Source organism: Athene noctua, chromosome 8 (genome assembly GCF_965140245.1).
Source record: "Athene noctua chromosome 8, bAthNoc1.hap1.1, whole genome shotgun sequence".
In the NCBI taxonomy this organism is placed as follows: Eukaryota; Metazoa; Chordata; class Aves; order Strigiformes; family Strigidae; genus Athene; species Athene noctua.
In genome coordinates this window covers 22,706,004-22,726,456 of record NC_134044.1, presented here as the reverse complement: position 1 = coordinate 22,726,456, position 20,453 = coordinate 22,706,004, and the positions used below count along the sequence as shown (strand labels likewise).

The 20,453-nt window shown below is 35.5% G+C and overlaps 1 protein-coding gene across 1 annotated transcript in view; it reads left to right on the top strand.

The window, feature by feature from the left end:
* The window catches only part of NAALADL2 (N-acetylated alpha-linked acidic dipeptidase like 2), a 434,283-nt gene that overhangs the window by 362,466 nt on the left and 51,364 nt on the right, over window positions 1–20,453 (top strand). Inside the window, exon 12 of the mRNA XM_074912228.1 lies at window positions 3,381–3,476. Coding sequence (XP_074768329.1) covers window positions 3,381–3,476 — 96 coding nt within the window. The remainder of the gene's footprint in view (window positions 1–3,380; window positions 3,477–20,453) is intronic.

Genomic DNA, 20,453 nt, shown 5'->3' with positions numbered 1-20,453 from the left:
TATGGTTTAATCTTGAAGTATGTATTTTATCTTTATAATAAGTGACTTTGTGCATCTTCTCCCTGAGACATAAAAAAACCCCAATAGTTTTCTGAAGGGAAGAATGACTTCATTTATTATTCTGATACTTCTATGACAAATTATACAACACACAGATGCATCACTGAACACAAAAATTTGTATGAGTCAGTGCTAATTACTTCTTTTTTTTTAAGAAAGCGATGGGAGCTTACTACCAGAAATAATCTAAAAATGTATGGAAATACTGATAGACTATTGATCATGGAGGCATTAATTTGTGGAAAATTAACTAGCACATTTATCAGCAATTTTACATACCTTTTTGAGACATACGTTTCACTGAGTTTTCTTGAATATGTCTATGCCACACTGTTGAAGGAAACTGAATTTAGCTGTGAGTGTACTAGCTCAGGAGGTAGATTGAGCATCTGTAGGGAACTACACCTAAGTAGAGTAGTTTTGAGCGGAGCATATTGACATATCCCATCGCTGATAGAACGTATTTGTGCCCCACACTGCTTGGGGAAGAGAGCTAACAGTGCTGTGCCCAGTTAAGACCTAGGGATGTACTGCATGGCTCAGTACAAACATAATTTCGATTCAGCAGGCATATATCAGTTACCACCATTTTATCCCCCAGGGTACATGTGTTAAGATCCTTTATATTGTTTGTTTCAAGGAAAAGGGTAGGGTTTTTAGTCTGCTTCTTTTTAACTTCTTTTTCTTGACTTGAAGTTAACAGCTGCTTTAGCTAAAGTACGATTTTTCTTCGGTCTTTGTATGGCTTAGAACCCAGCATGCAAAAGAGGAAAGCTCAGACACATAAGAAGAGGTTGTACAAACTATAGAACAAAGCATCTAAATTGTTTGCCTCTCTCATTTGCTCGTTTCCTGATATTTAAAACAATAAACCCTACAAAGTGTTTTTAGAAAGTGAAAAGGTAGTGGGGTGCCAACCTTACAAATCAATCCTGTTAAAGCTCAGATCAGTTTTAATATTCTTTTAACCAAAGCTTCATTTGATCACTGCTCAGCATGCAACCTCTGAATGCAAGTAACTTTATTATGGCTGTCGAAGAATGTGTTGGGCATTATTACCAGGTTTAATGCCCCTAAAAAGGGGCTTCACTTTTGTGAGTAAAAAGTATGAGTCTTTTCTGGAGTACTAGGACAGAAGCTATTGAAGATCAGTATATATCAAGAGGAGAAAACTGAAGAAATATTAGTCTATTAGATATGGGAAGCTGGTATTTGAAAAGGGCATCTTTCCAGAACATTGTCAATATTGACTTACAGTCTGAGAAATAATCTAAACCAGAAAAATTATTCATCTTAAAGACAGCATCCCAGGCTTCTGAGCATTTTATTTGGAATTCAATCTGAAAATACTCTAGACATCTTTCAAAATTATTTTCATGCAGATGTAAATAGTATAATCTCATGATGATTTAGGCATTTCTGAGCCAGGGATATTGTCAGCTTCTTATTGCTCTAGTACTATTTTATACATAAATTCATAGAACAGAAAAGTTACACTCAAAATTGGGGTATTCCCTCATTGGGCCCTATGTAAAGCTCCAGAACTAGCATATATAAAATGTTATGATTATGAATCTGGCAAAGTGTATTTATTTCATGAGTCACACTCCTCTGCTTGACCTTTCTTAATGGATACGTTTTCTTATATATTCTTATTATTGGCCCTCTCCAGAAAAAAAAAAAAAGCAGTAGCATTAAAAGACGAATGCAAAATGTAATTTCTAGGACTAGCCTAACTTAATCTGAAACTGGATACTTCCCTAGAGATTCTGCCAGGGCTGAAGGACAAGACTCGTTTCCCAGCACTCAGATAGAGACACGCTGCAAGGAAGTTTGTTAATGAGAGGCTTGTAGTCCCTCTGCAGTCCCTGATGGATCCCTCTGGTAAGCCTGTGTGATTCTGTGTGGCACACAGTGCCTTGTACACTAAATACAAAATACTATAAAGGACCTTAGGATATTCTAGCTAAACACAGTAATACATTTAGGTGCTGGCATCCAAAATTAAAATCAAAGCCCAGAATGACATTCATGGACAAAGAAAGATTTAGACCTTCTGAAAGGAGATACAGATTATGATGGTGAACTTAGTTGACTAGAGCTCAGTCAGGGTTTGACAGAGGGCTTGAGGTGAAGTTTACATAGGTAAATGCAGCGGATGCATCTCTGGTTATTTGTGCATCAGAATTCACTTTGAAGAGTACGTTTAAAAGAACTGCTTGTAGCTAGTACATTTTAGAATGGCGTGATAATCATGCACTGTCACATCCTCCTGCTGATCTCTGAAATAACTTTGGCCATAGTTTGTGTGCTTTTGTACTGCACTCATTGCTGTTGGTGAACAGTGAGTGTGTTCACACTCTACTTACCAAACTGAGCATCTCTGTCCACCAAGGTGCACCTCTACACCTATTTTTATACCAGGTGAGAATTAGATGGGCACTAGGTTCCTAGCTTTTCCAAGAAGGACAGTTTAGGACATGACTTAAGAGGAAAACTAGAGGAGCTCCACAAAAAAAAAAAGAAAATTTTAGGATGTACTTCTCAGGAGTTACAGGGATGTAGAGAAAGATTTTTTTTTTCTTTTCTGGGTTATTATACCAGGTTCAGGAACATAGATTTAAAATAATTTCCATTATAATCATCTGTACACCTTTGAGGCTTGGGGTTTTGTTTTGTATTGTTTTGCTTTTTTTTTTTTAGTGCATACCTGGGTATCAGTTTGTTGTTTATTTGTGACAGCAAACACACAACCTAACTTCTTGCTTTCTTGCAGTACAAGAAAAGGCAAACATCTTGTACAAATAATATATTAAGTTTGCCTAGGTGTTAAAAAGAGTGGTCAACCTTAAGGATATACTTCTAGGCAATTAACCAAAATCCCATATTATGTAGATGCTATAACTGTATACAGAAGTAGGATGTTTGCAGAAGATAAAAGTATATTCTTGGATTATTGTGTTTATATTTCTTCTGAAGACTAAATCATAGCGTATTTAATAAAATGTCTGATTGCTGCCTAGCTCAGAATAAAATCTGTGTGAATATTTTTTTCTCACTCTAGGCAAAATTTTTAGCTGCTTTGGGAAGCATAATTACAAAGACAACTGCCATTCCAGAAATAAAGTTATAAGACATAGGGTTTTTTGCTTCTTTCAGGGACTTGGAATCAGTTAATTAGATCAGTGAAATAAGTTTAATAATCGACAAAACTTAAGAACAATTTGAAGTGGTTTTCAATCTCTGAATGAAATCCAATAAGCATTTGAAGGAGGAAATCAATGTGGAATCCTAAAAGGCTTCTTATTTCCTTCTTACAGAATTCTAGCTTTCTCTTCGAAGCTCTTTTTCCTGTACATACAACAAAAACTGAAGAGCTGGATCCTTCCTTCAGCCTGCACGAGACCATTGCAAAGGTAACAGAAATGAAGATCTCATTTATACTTGCTTTCCTTCACATGGCCAATTTACTTTTGTTAATAATTTTGAAAGAGAATATGTTTTTTTCCTGTGAATGCTTTGAATGTAGTTAAATGTCGTGGAGGTTTTTTCACTGAGAGTCACCTTGGGAATATTCTTTACTGTTACATTGGTCAACTTGTGTGATGAAAACATTTTTATGTGCAAATGCTTAATTTTATGTGATTCAATTTATTTTGCATGGTTCACGTTAAACATACTGGCATGAGCGCAGGGCATTGAGCCCCACTAGATGGCAGGAAGTAGCAATTTTGTTGCTGTCAATTTTGTCAGATAAGAGGGTTCTCTGAGGGCACCTTCACATGCACAGAGACTTGGGTTTACAAGCTGTCACAGTGATGCTCACATGGGAGGAAGGGGTGGCCATCCCATGATTCCGGAGAGTGCTCTACAGAGGGGACGCTCCCAAACTTAATGTGTTCTGACTCCCTTCTTGTCGCTCCAATATAATACTCCCTCCATGTTATTTATTAACACTATCCAAATTACTCCTTGCTCTAAAGTGCTCTCTTCACTTTGTCCGCTCAGCATGCCCTATTTCTACAGAGAATTGACTACAAATGAGTCAGACTTAATGGATTCGTACACTTTTTTATAATTGAATTTCTTATAAACCAGAGCTGTGTAGACCTCACAAACAAGATTTCTTTGTTGATTCAGAGCTACTTCTTTTGGAAAAGCAGCTGCTGTTGAAACGTTTCTTTTGGCAACAACAAAAATAAATTCACAAAGATCAGCAATGTGCAGATTTAGCATGTAGGCGGATCAGCATCTTTGGCAAAATAGACAGTGACTGATCTTGGGGTTTTTTGGGGGGGTTGTTTGTTTGTTTGCTTGGGTTTCTTTTTAAAAACAAGAAGCACATATTCCTAGACATGGTTTTGAAGCTTGGCAGACTCTGACAGTTAAGGAACAATCACAACAGAGGAGTCTTCTCTGAAGCCCTTTTAATGGAATTGATGGGTTTTAAGCCATCCTTGATGCCAAAGTGATTGAAAAGATTCACCAAATTTCCTCCCAAAGACTGAGGGAAGTAGGTACGTGATTATTTACTGCATACCTAATTTGTGATTTACCAATTAGTGTGTGATGGGCCATGTGTAATTTGAATGATCTGTAGTTTAGAATTTGATCTATAATGTTGACTAATTGAGAAAAATATTTATTAGATAGATGACTTGAAGTATTTTGATACTCTTTAAATTGTTACAAATTATTTTAAGTAGGTTCATTGAGCATTACAATTTTCTTTGATAAAACTTGATGAGCATTGAACTAGGATATGACTATATTTCCATTTTGCTTTTCAGACTGTAGCACAGGATGCTTTTATAAAGATGAATAGCATACGCAGCAGTGGAGGGAGGTCCTCAGCTGGTAATTTTGTCATCTTTAGCTTAACTTAATTGATCTTAAACTAGTTTCTGAATAGCTTGAAAGAGCAAAAGGTTTCTAAATGTCATCTGTTGTTTACTCTTTTTTAGAGTTAGATAACAGAGTTGTTACATCTTGGTTCCCTTCACTCCTCCACTCAAACTTTTTCTCAGAGCAGCTAAGCCAGTCATTGTCTTTCTCTTCTTCTAAAAGGTGGGCTTTTCTTTGCCCTTCCTTTATCCTAGTGTTTGTCATCTGTTCCAATTTGAAAGCATTTTCTTTGGCTGCATGTCCAGGAATGTATGCAGTATTTTATACAAGTCCTTAATATGGCTTTGTGTGGTCACATTTATCCAGCTTCATACCTGAGGTGACATCATATCACCTTTTCCTTGGAAAGATTTTCTTTCAGCCCTACATTTGATTCTAGTGGCTCTATGTTAGTGCAAACAAGCTGCTGCATATATAGTCTGAATTCTAAACAGTCGTCTTATTTTAGAATTTTTTTTTGCTTCTAAACTGTCACTGGTTTCCATGCTTTGGGCAATCTAGAAAGTTGCCGGGGCTTTGTTGGTGGTGTTGGTGGTTTTTCCTGTCTCCATTATCAAAACTCTAAATATGTTCTCTCTACTGCACACATACTGATTCTCAGTGTGAGCCCTTTAAGGGAAAAAAGCTTAATGGAGTTTTATTTCTTGGAAAAGAAAAAACGCATACCAGTTTAGCTTTTACAAAAACATCTATAACTACTAAAAGAAAGGAAATTCAAGTCACATGGAGATACAGATCCTTTAAACAGTACCTGTTCTACACCATCCCATTGCTGATCAGTTGTCCATGGTCAGTGTACGAGTGCTAGCAGAATTCTAGGAATTATACTGTGCACATGAACGATACATGATGTTTGTTGCTTCGACAGTTTTTGCTTCTAGTGAAGAGAGGATTATTAAAAAAATTTTTTTTTTGCATTTATCAGTTACTCTGTATGCCTGATGGTTGTCTTTGAGCTAGTCTAGTTAAAGATAGATACATTTTTATTTAAGTGAGAGATGTGGATACCAATACAGAAATATTGTGCATCCTGAAATAACATTTCATCTTGAATCTTTGAAAACAGAGTTTTGTTGACTTTTATAAGCAAGCTAAAAGGAAAAAATACTTTTTATTTGGACTTCTAAGTTGCTAAAGCAAATTGTATTCATGAGACTACAGAAGTTCTGGTGCAATTCTCTGAACACCTTGGAAACCTTACAGTTTGAGTGATCAAGATTTAGCTTCTTAATGAAGTCTTTAAAAATATTACTTGGATATTGGATTTAAAGGAAGTGCTATCATTTATTTAGTTAACTAAGCACTTTTAATGCTATTCCTTAATCTGAAATCTTTATATTTTTATTGTGGTACTCTGAACAGATGAGGCCAAGTTACCACTACACAAGATTAGAAATCTCTGTGTTAAATTACTCATATTTGCAAAACAAAAAAAATTCCACAGTGGAAAGTTAGCTTGTAGATAGAATTTGCACTCCTCAGTTGGAAGTTAATGTTTCTCAACAGGGACATGACAACTGACTGTGTATCCTCCATTGCAATTGCAAGTAAAACAAGTATCATAACTGCTTCAGAAATTTTACTTTCAATTTCAAAACACTTTTCATGCAAAACTGTTTTTTATGTTAAATGAAATTAAATATTCAAATATAATAAATTGAACAATTAATAATTTTCTTTGGCTTTTTTTTTCTCAAAACTTATTTGTGAAAATACTTGAAACTGTAAATTTTATTCTTATTTGAGACCAAGCGTATTTTTATTAATCTTAACATTTTTCACACAATGAAAATGCTATATTCCTACCTGCTTTATTCAGATACATATCTGGCTATTTTACCACTATTTATCCAAATATTCAAATCCGTGTTTACATAACTAGAGTAGTACAGAACACTGTTAACCACCTATAATGAATTTGAAGACTATGAAAATTTTTGTCATTTATCAAATTTTCCATGATATTAGATTATAGAGGTTCAAATTGTAGGAAGTTCAAGTTGAGGAAAGACCTGTGAGGTTTTGGAGAATACAAATCATGGAAAAACCCAAAATATTGTATGTCTGTAGTTGATATTATTGTCTGAAGTTGAGCAACATTCTGCCATATCTGAACTAAAGATTTTGTGATCTTTGGAGCCCTGGTACAAGCTAAGGCCTAGACCCAGGAAATAATATTGTGGGTTCATATATTGATGTAATTCCTTCTATTTCAGTGATTGCTAATTTGTCTATAGTATCCATGTTCAACAAATCATTCATTTTTAACAGGAATTTTTGCTTCCATTAATAATCCTTATATGTTTCTTCCTTTGGCAAATCTTAATGGCCAAATAAAAATCTACTTAAAGAGGCAAAAAAATTTTAATTTTCATAGCACTGAAGAAAAAGATCCATTTTCCATATGTAGAAGCATGTATTTTACAGCTGCTTATGTGAGAGACTTTGTGTTTAAAATTGCAGTCTCAGTTCCTTTAGCAACCAGCTGAGACTGGGTCTGAATGACTCTACTGGAACATGCACTGTAATTGGGTTTTTTGAGACAAAGTTGGTATATATTTCTTGAAGCTACACTTACTTTATCATATCAAATTGAGGTTTGGGAACAGAAAATGTTGAGTTCAACGGAAGAAGACATACTGGTGCAGGATGGTGATTATGATAAAAGGAATATTTACTAAATTAAGACTTATTCATTCACACCTGGAAGTGAAGATGTTACTGAATATCTGAAATATCTGGAGAAAAAACTTGAAATACCTGAAAAAAAGCAAATATTAAGAAGGTAATATGTATTACCAAATTTCTTGTGTATTGATGGTTTTATACTGAAGGAGGGTTTGACTTGGTTTGGGTCTTTTTTATATGTTCAAGAGTATTGGATACAGTCAAATCAATTATCCAAGATGACTCATTTCAGAAAAAGTTTGTTACTTCTTGGTTGATGTATAGCCTCCAAAGTAGGAATAGTCTTGCTAGTTAAGACCAAAACTCCATTTGGTACAAAGGTCTACTACTGGTAGTAACAAGTAGTAGATTCTCGGGGAATAAATATGTAAAATCAGGGAATCGTAGGATGATGCTTCCTCTACTATACTTTTCTACTGTCTGTCAATTGGCAATGCAATATTTCTTAGGCTCATAATCACACCTCTACACCAATTTCCAGCTCTGTTACATGTGTAGTTATCTATGCCTTTTTAAAATTATTTGCATTCTAACTTCCCTAACATCCCATAGCAACATTTCCCACAATTTAATTCCCTCTCCCCACCTGACTTTACACTTGTTACTTGTTTATCTCAGTAGGGTTTTTATGCCTTTGGTATGAGAAATAATAAACAAACATGGTCTATTTACTTGTCAATACCAGTTGGTTTCCTTTCTAAACTGTGTTGTAACTGTGTAGTAACCTATTTGAGCTATCCTCATAGGTAAGTCGTTCCTGCCTAATAGGAGGTTACCTCTTTACTTATGTAGTTCCATGGCATCTCTTTCGCTTTAAGGTAATTGGAACTACGTACCATATTCACATGTTGAATCACTGAACGTACAAACTCTCTAGGATATTTTCTTCTCTATTCCTTCCTCAATAATCTTCAACTGTCTATTGGTCTTTTAGACTGCTGTTATCTGTTAATTATTCATGATCACATTAATATTTCTTTCTTCAGTGATATGAGCAAATGCATACATCCTAATTGTCTGTGTATACTTATAGGTTGTTTTTTCCCATGTGCATCACTTCATATTTCAACAATGAGCCTGCCATTTTTCAGCCCAGTGCTCACATATTGTGGGCTGCAAGGTCAAGAAGGACACAGGATGAGTATCTTCCAGTCTTGGTAGCAGAGGTGTGCTTAGTGTTCAAATTGATGAAACTCATTTGCCACTGCATATCACTTGCAGCGTGCTTTGCTTGTATGGCCATTGAAACTGGTGGAAAACCTTACACTGGTTTGGGCAGGAAATTATTCGAGGCCCTTCAACTCTCTGAGGGAAATAAGGCTTTAATGATTTTTTTTTTTTCTATTTAAGTGGTTTGATACTAAGTAACAATGGAAAAATTTAAACATAAATTTTTTCATTGTAAGGATAAATAATCAGCTAATTCTGTCCCATGCTTTCTGAAGACAATATTTACCTCAATTTCATTAATACTTTGAAAAGGTGGAGATTGCTGAATGAGGCAAGTAAAAGGAATGAGAAATGTGCAGCTATTAAAGAGATAGATTTGTAATCTGAGTGCTTAGAAGATATAATTTGTCAGAACACTTGTCAGATCAATTTCTCTTAGATCTTGGCACTTTAAAGGTGGATTTAGAGTAGACTGCTGCAAGGCCTAGGCTGGTCAGAAAGATTCAAAGAGAGAGAAATATGTAGCCTTCCTAGTGGTGAAGAACCAAGACATTCATTACAACAGCATGTTGCAGTACAAAATTTAGTGGTGTCGTAAGTGAGATTTGCAGACCTTGTAATTTCAAGTGTGTTTTATAATGCATATATCAAGTATTAAAATGGAGAAATGTGTGTCTGTGTGACTGGAAATGGATTTTCCCATCAGACCCAAAGTAGTCAGGTGAAACTCCATTGTTATCAAATGTATACTCAGAAAAAGTATGTGCTATTTTTCAGTAAGTTTCCTCGGTGTTATTCAGCACTGTGTTCCATGGTAACTAGTTAATTGGAGTTATTAACAAGTTTGAAAATACTTTTTTGTTATGAGCTATGCTCACTAGAGTAGCCTAATAAGACTCGGATTATGCAGTTCTAAAAGCTTTAATGGCAATCCCCCAACAAGGAATGCCACTGGAGGCACTTACCTAGTATCAGCCATGGAATAATAATAATCGTTTATTGATTTGTTCTTTGGCAGGCACCAAAGTGTTGAAAGGTATGCCAGAAGTGACATAAATGGTTTTACGATGAGTTATGCATGCTGACAGGTAACTCTTGAGAAAATTATTAGGGATCCTGATTATTCTACCCATCAATCATGGAGCTGCATAAAGTAAAACTAACTACTGTCATGAAATTAACTTCTCAACATCAAATAAAGCAGCAAAAGGGAGGAGTGTTTCAATTTCTAGGAGAAGTAAGTTTTTTTCTGTAACATACTGTAGTATTTACCTTTTAAAAAAAATATATATATATATAAACACTTCCAAGAAGATGACAGGCAGATTCTTTTCTTTAAAAAAATTGAATGGAAAGTACTGGACTGCAGGACTGTTGGTAAATGAAAATCACATTTTGATCAGAGATAAAGTACAGCACAGGAATGTTGATTTGAGCAATTCTCTAACAGGATCATACTGTTCTGTTCCTTTGAAGCATGGGAGGGATATATATTCCCATTTACCTGTTGTCTAGTCCCATTAATTCTCTAATACAAGCATAGGGAATACCCATTCATCTGGCAATGCAATCATATCTATAACTTTGATAGTTCCTTTTTCTGTAATTTCCCTAAAAATCAAAATCTGTGGTTTCGTGCATGCTACTTCTGCTAAATGTTTTCATCTTCCTGCATGGTATCTGTGAATGAGCTCTTTTTTTATATGCTTCGGTACTGCAGAAGCTGGACGTAACTATGGAGGGAGACAGAGAGAGATAAAACTGATATATAAGATTGCCATAAACTATTGAAATATTATATTTATGAAACATAAGATAATAAAACATATCTAAATTAACATTAAGGTGGCAAATGCTTACAGTCCCAGAGACTGAGAGTGAAGATTTTGAGTCAGTAGAATAATGCTGTGAGGAACAGTATTAATGCTGTTTCCTGCCAGAGTTCAAAATCAAAACAAAATTTCATTGTAGTCAACCAGCTTGAAATTTCTTTGCATTTCATTGAAGCATCTGTTGTAGTTTTGGCAGGGGTGCAATCCCCATAATATCAAATGGAAACACTTTCACAAACCATGTACAGCACGTCCATGTTGCAAACTTTTACCAGGAACATTTCTGCCAGCACGTTATTACTGCCACAGCTATTTCAGCAGAGTACATTCACATTCAAGTGTTGTTCCCACTACAACATGCCCTTTTTGGTATCAGATTGTTCTTAAAAAAGCTGTTTGTCATTGTGCATAGGCATCCCAGTGGCCTCTGCATCAAGGCAGCTGTATATCTGGATGTCCACTGATGTATGTCCTGTTTTCATTTTAAAATTTTCGCTGTGTAGAACTAGAAGATTTGGCAGAATTGTTTCCAAACAGCGGAGATACAATATTGCTCCAGTCAGAGTTACAGCACTTGAAGTGTTAAAGTGCTTGTATGGCACATGCAGACCAAGTCTGAAATACTCAGAAAACAAAAGCCTGTTGCAGCCAAGTATATTGCATATCCAAGCCAAGCCCAGGAAACCCTTTATCCTTGCAAGGCCCAGGGGATGATACATGGCAGTCTTCCCCTGCATCACTGTGTGGTGTGCTGACTGGAAATTTTTGTGGTATTCCATGATTTCCATCATGAAAATGTGACACTTTGGAGTGTCAGTTTTCACAGGTGATTTCTCCAGTTAACTTGCTTCAGTGATGTATTCCTTTTCATGTAATTTTTTTAATTCCTGTCTTCAATCGCATATGCCAGACTTTCACATCATTTCTCAGTCTCTTCATCATCGTGCCTCCAAAGACATGAGTTCTGCACAGACCAACAGAACTCTCATCTTTTTTTGAGACAAATTAGGTCATGATTTTGTACTTTCAGAACAAATTATCCAAGCTTCCAACAACAAACAGGAATATGGACCAGGGGGAGGTGACAGAGGTGCTGAATAAAGTTAATATAAAAGAATCACAGTTCTCAGTGTATGAACTTAGAACCAAGCTTGGGGACTGGATCCATATTTGAGACAATCTACTGTTGACACTGAATTTTTAGATGTGGAGTTTGACCTTTTTTTTAAGATATCATAATCCTCTGCAGTATCATTTGGGTGCTGTGTCACACCTAAAAGCACCTGGATGTTTGTTTTGGGTTTTTTTCTGAGAAATTGCAAGATGGCTTGGGGCATCTCTTAATTTTTGCAGCAGTATTCCAGCAGGTTTCATCTGCCCTAAGGTGATGTAGCAGCATAGGTGCAGTGAAATGCACTAATTGCCCAAGACAGTCTCTCCATAACTTAAATGACTTGTTTTGCTTTACTGATCAGCCTCTCATATACTGGTTCTGAGCATCTTACTGGTATTTACGGTTTAATGCTATTTGAGATGTGCAAAGAAGAACTATATTGTCTTTGGTGGCAGTTTAACTGAGTTCCCACAAAAAACAAACTTGTCCAAATTCTTTTGCACAAGCATATTTTACATAAATGGTTTGATTTAGCACATATTTTCTTAACAACACAAGTGAGAGGTTTTGTTTTACCTTTAGCCTTCTTGCATGAACTGCAGGACTGTTGGTAAATGAAAATCGCATTTTGATCAGAGATAAGGTACAGCACAGGAATGTTGATTTGAGCAATTCTCTAACAGGATCATACTGTTCTGTTCCTTTGAAGCATGGGAGGGATATATATTCCCATTTACCTGTTGTCTAGTCCCATTAATTCTCTAATACAAGCATAGGGAATACCCATTCATCTGGCAATGCAATCATATCTATAACTTTGATAGTTCCTTTTTCTGTAATTTCCCTAAAAATAAAAATCTGTGGTTTTGTGCATGCTACTTATAATATAATCCAGTTCAAGCAGAGGGTAAATACAAACCTGCTGCAAACTCCCTTCTAACAACGTTTATTTTATTCTGTAGCTATTGTCAGCAGCAATAAAAACAAGAACAAATCTGGTGATGAAAAACTGGCACAGTAACTTTAGTGATGCTCTATTAGTTGTGGTGAACAGGAAAGTAACAGCATTCAAAGAAGAAAATAAAAAAAAAAAGCCTTGTGGGGATTTTCTCAGCATTAGATATGAAAGAGGTGACTTTGCTGCTAAAGACATGGAGGTGTTCTGACAGACAGTCATACTGTGTTTGGCCAGACAGCATATTCTCTATCTGCTCTTGCCGAGTTAGGGTAGATATGCTTGGAATTTTTCAGTAGTTCTTTGTTCCTAAAAGCAAGTAGCCTCAAGGATTCTTGCACTTTATATTTGAACTCTGATGGTTCAATAATATTCAAAAATAAGCTGAAATTGCAGAACCCCTGGTTAAAATTTGATGAACCAGCTGCACTGTTGAACACAACTTCACTTGGTTCAGTCAGGTATAAAAAAACAATCCCATTCCCTACCCCCCTGAAGTCTTCCATGTCTTTCCTGCTATTAACTCCTTCAAAATGGAAGAAGCGTTACAGGACAGAACGAATTCCATTTCCTCCCGCGCCATTTATTTGTGAAGTTGTGGAAAGATGTCAGAGACTTGAGGATTCCAAGATTGTTTCTGGGCTTCTTTTTGACTGGCTGGAGTTTAATGTTTTCAGCTTAGGGAACTCTGACAACTGTGAAAATAACCAGAAAAACGTGGCTCTAATAAACAAGAGAAGCTGAACGAACAAGAAAACATAACCATCATTGGTAGCATGGTTAGTGTAGAAACCATTCCCATGGATTGTCCGTGTACAGTTCTAACCGTTCAGCTCTCTGACCGTCAGGCAAGAATTAATTCTACATTCCTTAAATCTTTTTGGTATTGCAGCAAGACTACATGTTCTTTAAAAAAAGTTAGCATTGGCTTCTGCCGGAATGTTTCTTAACCAGATTGCTGTTTAGAACCACACAGTTCCTGAATTCCTCTTTTAGACCTAAATTTTGCTCAGTTGCTCTCAAGATTTGTCTGCCAACTGTCAGTGGAAAATGAAAAAGAAAAAAAAAAAAATTGCATCATTTTTACAAGCTAGAGTTGCAATTTAAGTGAAGTAAATACATGTCGACTCCATCTGATCCAATAAAAACACAGGATAAACATATAGGTTCATACATAATGTATCATTGTAGATCTTGTGATAGAAACCCAAGATTGGTGTTGTTTGTACATCTTATAGAAGACATTTTTTACTCCAAATTACAGCAATCTGCCTAAGCACAGAAGTTAAGGTAGGAATGAGAGGAAGCATTGTTTAATCCCCATTTTATGTACGAGAAAATGAAATACCATGGGTCAAAAATGTTATTTGCAATAGCTGAGCAACTACTCCATCTCCTTACCTGAATCCAGCATTGACTTGCAGAATCTGGTGATTTGTCTGGCACTGTAGACAAAGACTGAGACATGTTTCAAAGATGAAGCTAGATTTCTGAAGCTGAAATTCAGCACGGATTTGGTATGTCCTGAAATTTCAACTGCTGGTTGTGACCAACGGGGCATTTTTCTCCTCTGTACTGAAGCCATGTGAGGGCCTCTGTTAGTGGGACTTACCTGGCTTGAAAGAAGTTACATTGCCTACAGCAATGCCTTCATTTACCTTATTTCAATGCCTTATTTTGGTTATGTTGAGATTTGTAATCTGACTGCATCTCTAGCTGGTTACCAAGTGCTGCGTTAGTGACAGACTCTCAGCAAAGAACTTCATCAGAGATGTCTTTTTGTTTGTTTGTTTGTGGTTTGTTGGGTGTTTTTTCTGGTGGTTGATGATCGTGACTATATCAAGAAGCCGCTGCATATTATTGCACAAGTCAAATGATTGTTTCCAATTTGTCGATAGTAGCTTTGTACTGTGATCAGAAAATTTATTTTGTATGTATTGCTTTTATTTCAAAAATATAAGTTTCTTATGAGCGATATTGAATAATTGAACATGTGCATGCATTTTTTAAGGACTGTCAGCACGTACGTTTATAGAATCATAGAATCATTTGATTTGTATTCAACCACTAAAATCCAACAACTGAAAAAGCAAATCTGAAGCCTGCTACTCTAATAGGTAGGAATATGCCTGGGGTTATTTGATTTTTCCCCTGTGTTTCCCACTGTCCTATTCTTCAGACAGTTACTGAATTTATCGGAGTAAAATTTTATTAATCCATTCTTCAGCATCAGTACTAGCATAGGCATCTGTTATTGGTTAACAAATACCTCATCTGCCAAAGATTCAGTCTTTACTCTTGGCATACGTGTGCTGCATTTGGTGGCTGTGCAAGGAAGATGAGCTCTTCTTTAAACAAGACACTAACATTCTAGAGGGATGTTTCCTTTGGGTACTCTAAAAGTATCTTGACTGTTGTATTAGCTCTTTTCTGTCTTCAGATCTCTTGACAAAGATATCAGATCAGACAATCCTTTCCCCAGAGCATGCCTCTTAAAACGCTAAGTTTCTACTATCAATAATGTAGTTATATTTTTTTAATTTTACATAATCCAATTTGCGTATGAGTGAATATGAGGTAAAGTCAGTGGGACTTAAGTATCCGCTTAAGTGCTTTTTAACAAGAGATGGAAATAGCTGCTTAAGTACTATGGATTAATTAATTGGTTTTGCAACCTACTTGTAGAAATACTGGGGAAATACAGCTGCTAAGATGTATGTTTGTTGGGTTTGGTTTTTTTTAGACCATACTTATAACTTCCTTTGGTGTACAGTTGTACACTGTATTATTGACATTTTTTTTTTTTTTTTTTTATTCCATGACATAACTGCAAACACACTCTAACTTAACAGACACTGAAGTTTCCTTTATGAGCTCAGTCCTGAATTCAAAACCAGATTTTCAAGAGTTTGGTTTCCCTTAAGGAATTTTAAAATGTCAGACCTTCCCAGGATGTTTAGCCCAATTCATAGGGTTTTAAATCTGTGTTTTAATGTTGACACCTATTTTAGCATGAAACTGATAGCTGAACTCTGCTGGAACTATCCTCTTGGTGCTGAGCTTTTCACGGGATTGTGACCGTCCAGAGAGGGGAGTATAAGACCAATAATAAGTGTCTACATTGTGGATAAGAAGAAATGTGTGTCCTGAAAAAAGGCTCCTAAGAACCAACCCATTATGCTCTTGAGTTGGGGGATGCCTGCAGGAACCTAAAAGGAAAAATTAAGGTAAAACTTAAGTCTGACTAAAAATTGCACTCTTCTTCTTGAGCATTGTAGGCTCAACAAGGGCTATTTACTAGAATAGTCTTTTTGGAATGTGGAGCTCTAACTCTGCTGCAAACCACAGACCCTCTAAGAATTACCTTTGTTCTACATCAGCACTGTTTAATGTAAAAGCCTTCCACATTGTGGAGGCTAGGAGTGCCACTTCTCACACTAATTAGTAGGATACAAATACACACTCCTCTTTTTCCTTATTCTGTTTCCAGAATCAGTGAAACTCAGATTCTTTGCTGCATCTTCACTGTTGGGGTGTTTGATACATGCATCTAGAATGGTCTGTAGCCTTGATTTGGTTACTTTGGGGTAATGGAAGCTGCAGATTTGAGTTCTCCAAGCCATAGAAGGAAAGAAACTGTTCCAAATGTTATAAAAGCTTGAATATACAAACATGATTCTATCAATCCTTTTAAATACTGGTCAGGTTAGGTGTAGAGTTTCTATTAAAAGGGCTTAGACCTTAATTCATGGTCAAGAGCCAAAATAAACATCTGGAACTTCAATATGCTTCACCTTGAAACTCTCTACTTGAATTTTACAGTCAATGTGGCACTAATAGGACTGACTGGACCTGTTTCAAAAGCCCTACTCTTTGATGCCTTCATTGCAGATGTGCTGTGAAAATCTTATTCCAGTGGCAGATAAACTTTATTTGAAATTCTTGCTCTGAATTGTTTTATAATTCTGGTTGTAGATGAGAAGCCTGATGTACTCTCAGTGATAAAAATCTTAAAGATGTTTCTGTAACGTACTTGAATGTATGAAACAGCAGTTTGCTGTTGTCCTTCGTTTTCTTTTATTCAGTCTCCTAATATGTTGATATGCAGGTGTTTAAATCGGGTGTTCGAACTGAAAAAAGTACAATTATATATTTTCTAATAGGTCTCCTAAAATGAAAGATAGCAAGACTGTCCTCCCAAATTCAATTGGGCAATGCGAAGAAATTTTGTAAAGTGTAAGAATTGTGAGACAATACTAGTAAATACCTTTAAAAAAAATTTATGATGAGTCAAAAAAAGAATGTAAACTAAAGGCATTATAGAGTCCCAGGAAGAACATCCTGTCTATTGATCTATTTTTATCACAAGCTTGGTGGATAACAATTAAAAAATACTGCTAGTTTGCTGACACACCCTAGCATTAAAGCAGCTAAGGTAAACCAATTAATGTTACACTAGGTGTAGGTGATTAACCTTAAACTAGAATTATGAAATTAGTAGACATGTCTCAGAGAATTGTGGACTAAGATCCTAAATCAGAAACAGTGGGGATGGTTAAACTGTTTTTTCTTATTTCAGTAGGTACAAGGGAAGAGATCACCTTGGAATAACATCAGAGAGTTTGGGTTTCTGATTTGTTCAGCACCTTTGAGAAGAGAAAGGTTCTGCTGAGTAGTGATTATGTGTAGGGAATACTGTCTGTCTCCCTGTTTCACCTCTGTGAAGCTGTTAACCAGATCTTGGTTCAGTTGTGTTGTAGAAGGAGTTAATTCTCTACCCCAGACAACAAGTGATAACCACACTGAAAGAGTTTATTCTAAGCATGTAGTGTAGGAAAGCAAAGCCCACCTTCCTGAGTGCATTCCTCCTGAAGAAAGGTCATTGTTTAGTCACCAAATAAGGCTTTTGGGCTGCTCACGTCATATGGTGGGTAAGAGTATTCCTGCTCGGGTAGCAAGAAGGGGCAGAGGCAAATAATCTTGGACTTCTACTGGTCAGTTTTGTCTTCGGGACCTACAAGTTCAAGTATGATCCCTTCTGTTTCCATCTGAGTCCAACAGAATAGATACAATAAATAATAGCCTGTTATTATATAATAATAAATAAAAATTTTTAAAAAATAATAAATAGCCTGTGTTTTAACATAATTTAGTCAAACAACAGGAGTGCTCACCGGCAGTTCCTTGGGCCAGGGGCTGGGTATTATCTGTAGCAAACTAACGATAAAACCAAAGCAGTATGAAAGATGTACCTTTCCTACAGTGGAAATAATATTTCTATTTCATAAGCAGAGATCATATACTGGGTATGAAGCTATTTTTTATTTTAATAACCTTCTTATGAAACTAATGGCCAGGAGATTCATAAATTGCAGTCTAATTCCAACCACGCATATATAATATTGATTTTCAAAGATACAGTATCTGTATTATCTTTTAACGTAATTTTAGTTCAAAATTTAAATGAATGTTACAAAGTACAGCATTTGGACCTAAAAATGTTTTAAGAAAAGAGTCTAGTAACCAATAACTGAAAAGGAACATTTCAGAAAGATAGAAATTGTTCTGGAATGATGGAGTAGTATATTCTAGTATGCTGCAGCCTTTCTTCATCTAAAATTAATATGATTATGTAGAAAAAGAGATACAGTTTTATGTTCACCTTATTTTGAAGAGATTTCTCCTGAACAATACCTCCTTTGACGAATCATTCATGAAAAAGTAGTGGTTTTTTATAGTTGTGATATATCACTTCTAAAGTGATAATTCTTAAATCTCAGAGAATTCTTGTCTGAAGGGATAGCCCATTTATTTTGTTGTTTAGATGTATCAGTAGTAGGTGTACATGGATAATGCATCTGTATATTCTGAGATAATTGTAAATTTCTACATGAATCTGTTCTAAATTATTGCAGATAAGCAATAATATAATCTCTGTTTTGCTGCCTTCATATGTGATCCATCAACGTTTATGTGCTTACATCTTTAGAAGAATGGAACTATGAAGGAAGAACATTTACTTTCTTGTGACAGAAGAGTTCTATTTCTTACGTGGCCAAATAAATAGCAATACTTTTGCATATGACTGATGTGGATGATGTTAAAACTACTTTCAATTTCATGACTAAATTTGTTTCTGATCTAATTTAAAGTGAACTTTGTGATTACCTTTTGTTAATAATTTATGATGCCCTCCATTCTGATGGGGCCAGGAATATGTGGGTTTTATTATTTGGGTAATGAAACTGACAAATATGTAAATACATACTGACAGAACTCAGCAATATATATTGCAGTCAAGGAGAGTAATTTGCCCCCCAAAAAAGATGTTATTAAAGATTGTCCATTCAGTGATGTTTTGTATATTTTAAAAAGATATTTTAAATGTAACACAATTGGGTTTTTTTTATAATTCTCAAATCAACAAAATCTCAGCTTTCTAGCTCAACATACTTACAGTTGTACAGCACACAAACTGGCAGACTTTTTATCACGACTTTCCAAAATATCCAAGGCAACAAAAAAAAAACAAACAGAAATTCACTGACTTCTGCTCAAATTAGCTTATTGTTGCACTAATTCATGATTCTAGGGTGTTTATTGCTTATTTATTTTTAAAAATATCTTTAGAACAGAGGTGAAGATTGTGTAATTTTTAATTTTTTTTAGTTTATCTGTGAGTTGTTTTCTTGATCTATCATTTGATGAATCTCATTTTAAATAACATTGTTGCATCTGTCAAGGTGCCAGCCTGTGTTAAGCATTCAGATTCTCTTTTTAAAACTCATGATTAGTGCCCTCTGTCAGATAAATGAACCTGACGTAAACCGATGAGCCTAGATCTAATTTCCATTATAGTACTAGTTCAGTGTACTTCGGTGGAGTTCACTCTGGCTTCAACCAGTGTACGATCCAATGGTCTACATGAAGCCTACGTGTAAAGAAAAATATTAGTCAGATTTTTAGCTGCTCACAAAGTGTTTGAGCCCATAAGTGCGGATGCACTCTCAGATTTTTCAGGTGCAAAATGAGAGGCAGCAGCTGCAAATATAATTCATTATATTCCAAAATAAAATGTGTAGTTTTGTTCTGCTTTGTGAATATAAGACCTATTTGGGAATGAAATTATAAGCCATATTCTGCATCCCATCAGTAACCCAGTACTATGCCATGTTGACATTGCTGAGCTTGAGAGGGGGAGTCAGCCCCAAAAGGAAGTAGAGGAGCACTCTGAAGACAAAAGACTAACTACTTCTATTTAGGCAACTGAAATCTTGATTAGACTCAGTGGAATAAATGCTCTGCTACAAAAGTTTTAGGTATCATAAAAAAGCAAAATTGATTGAATCAACATTATTTTCACTTGATATGTAGAGGACATTCCTTTGTATGAGCAGAGCTTGTGGCTCAGCACACTATGACCTTTGATTTTTGGATTTGTCAGATCTTTTTAATAGAAAGTCCATATGTAATATAAGGGATTATATAAATACAGTTAAAGTAACAATTTATATAAATACTTAAAGGTGTGGTAATCTTAAAAGTTTTACTGTTACACATCTTGGGTTTAATATAATTTCTTCACCTTACTGTGTAAGAACACTATTGGAATTTAAGTTTTCAGTTAAACATTTTTCCTATATTTAGAAGTATCTCAGGAAAAGTAAAAAATTCTTAAAATAACAAGAAATGCTTTCTTCCCTGTCTTTGATACATCACTTCTAATTCA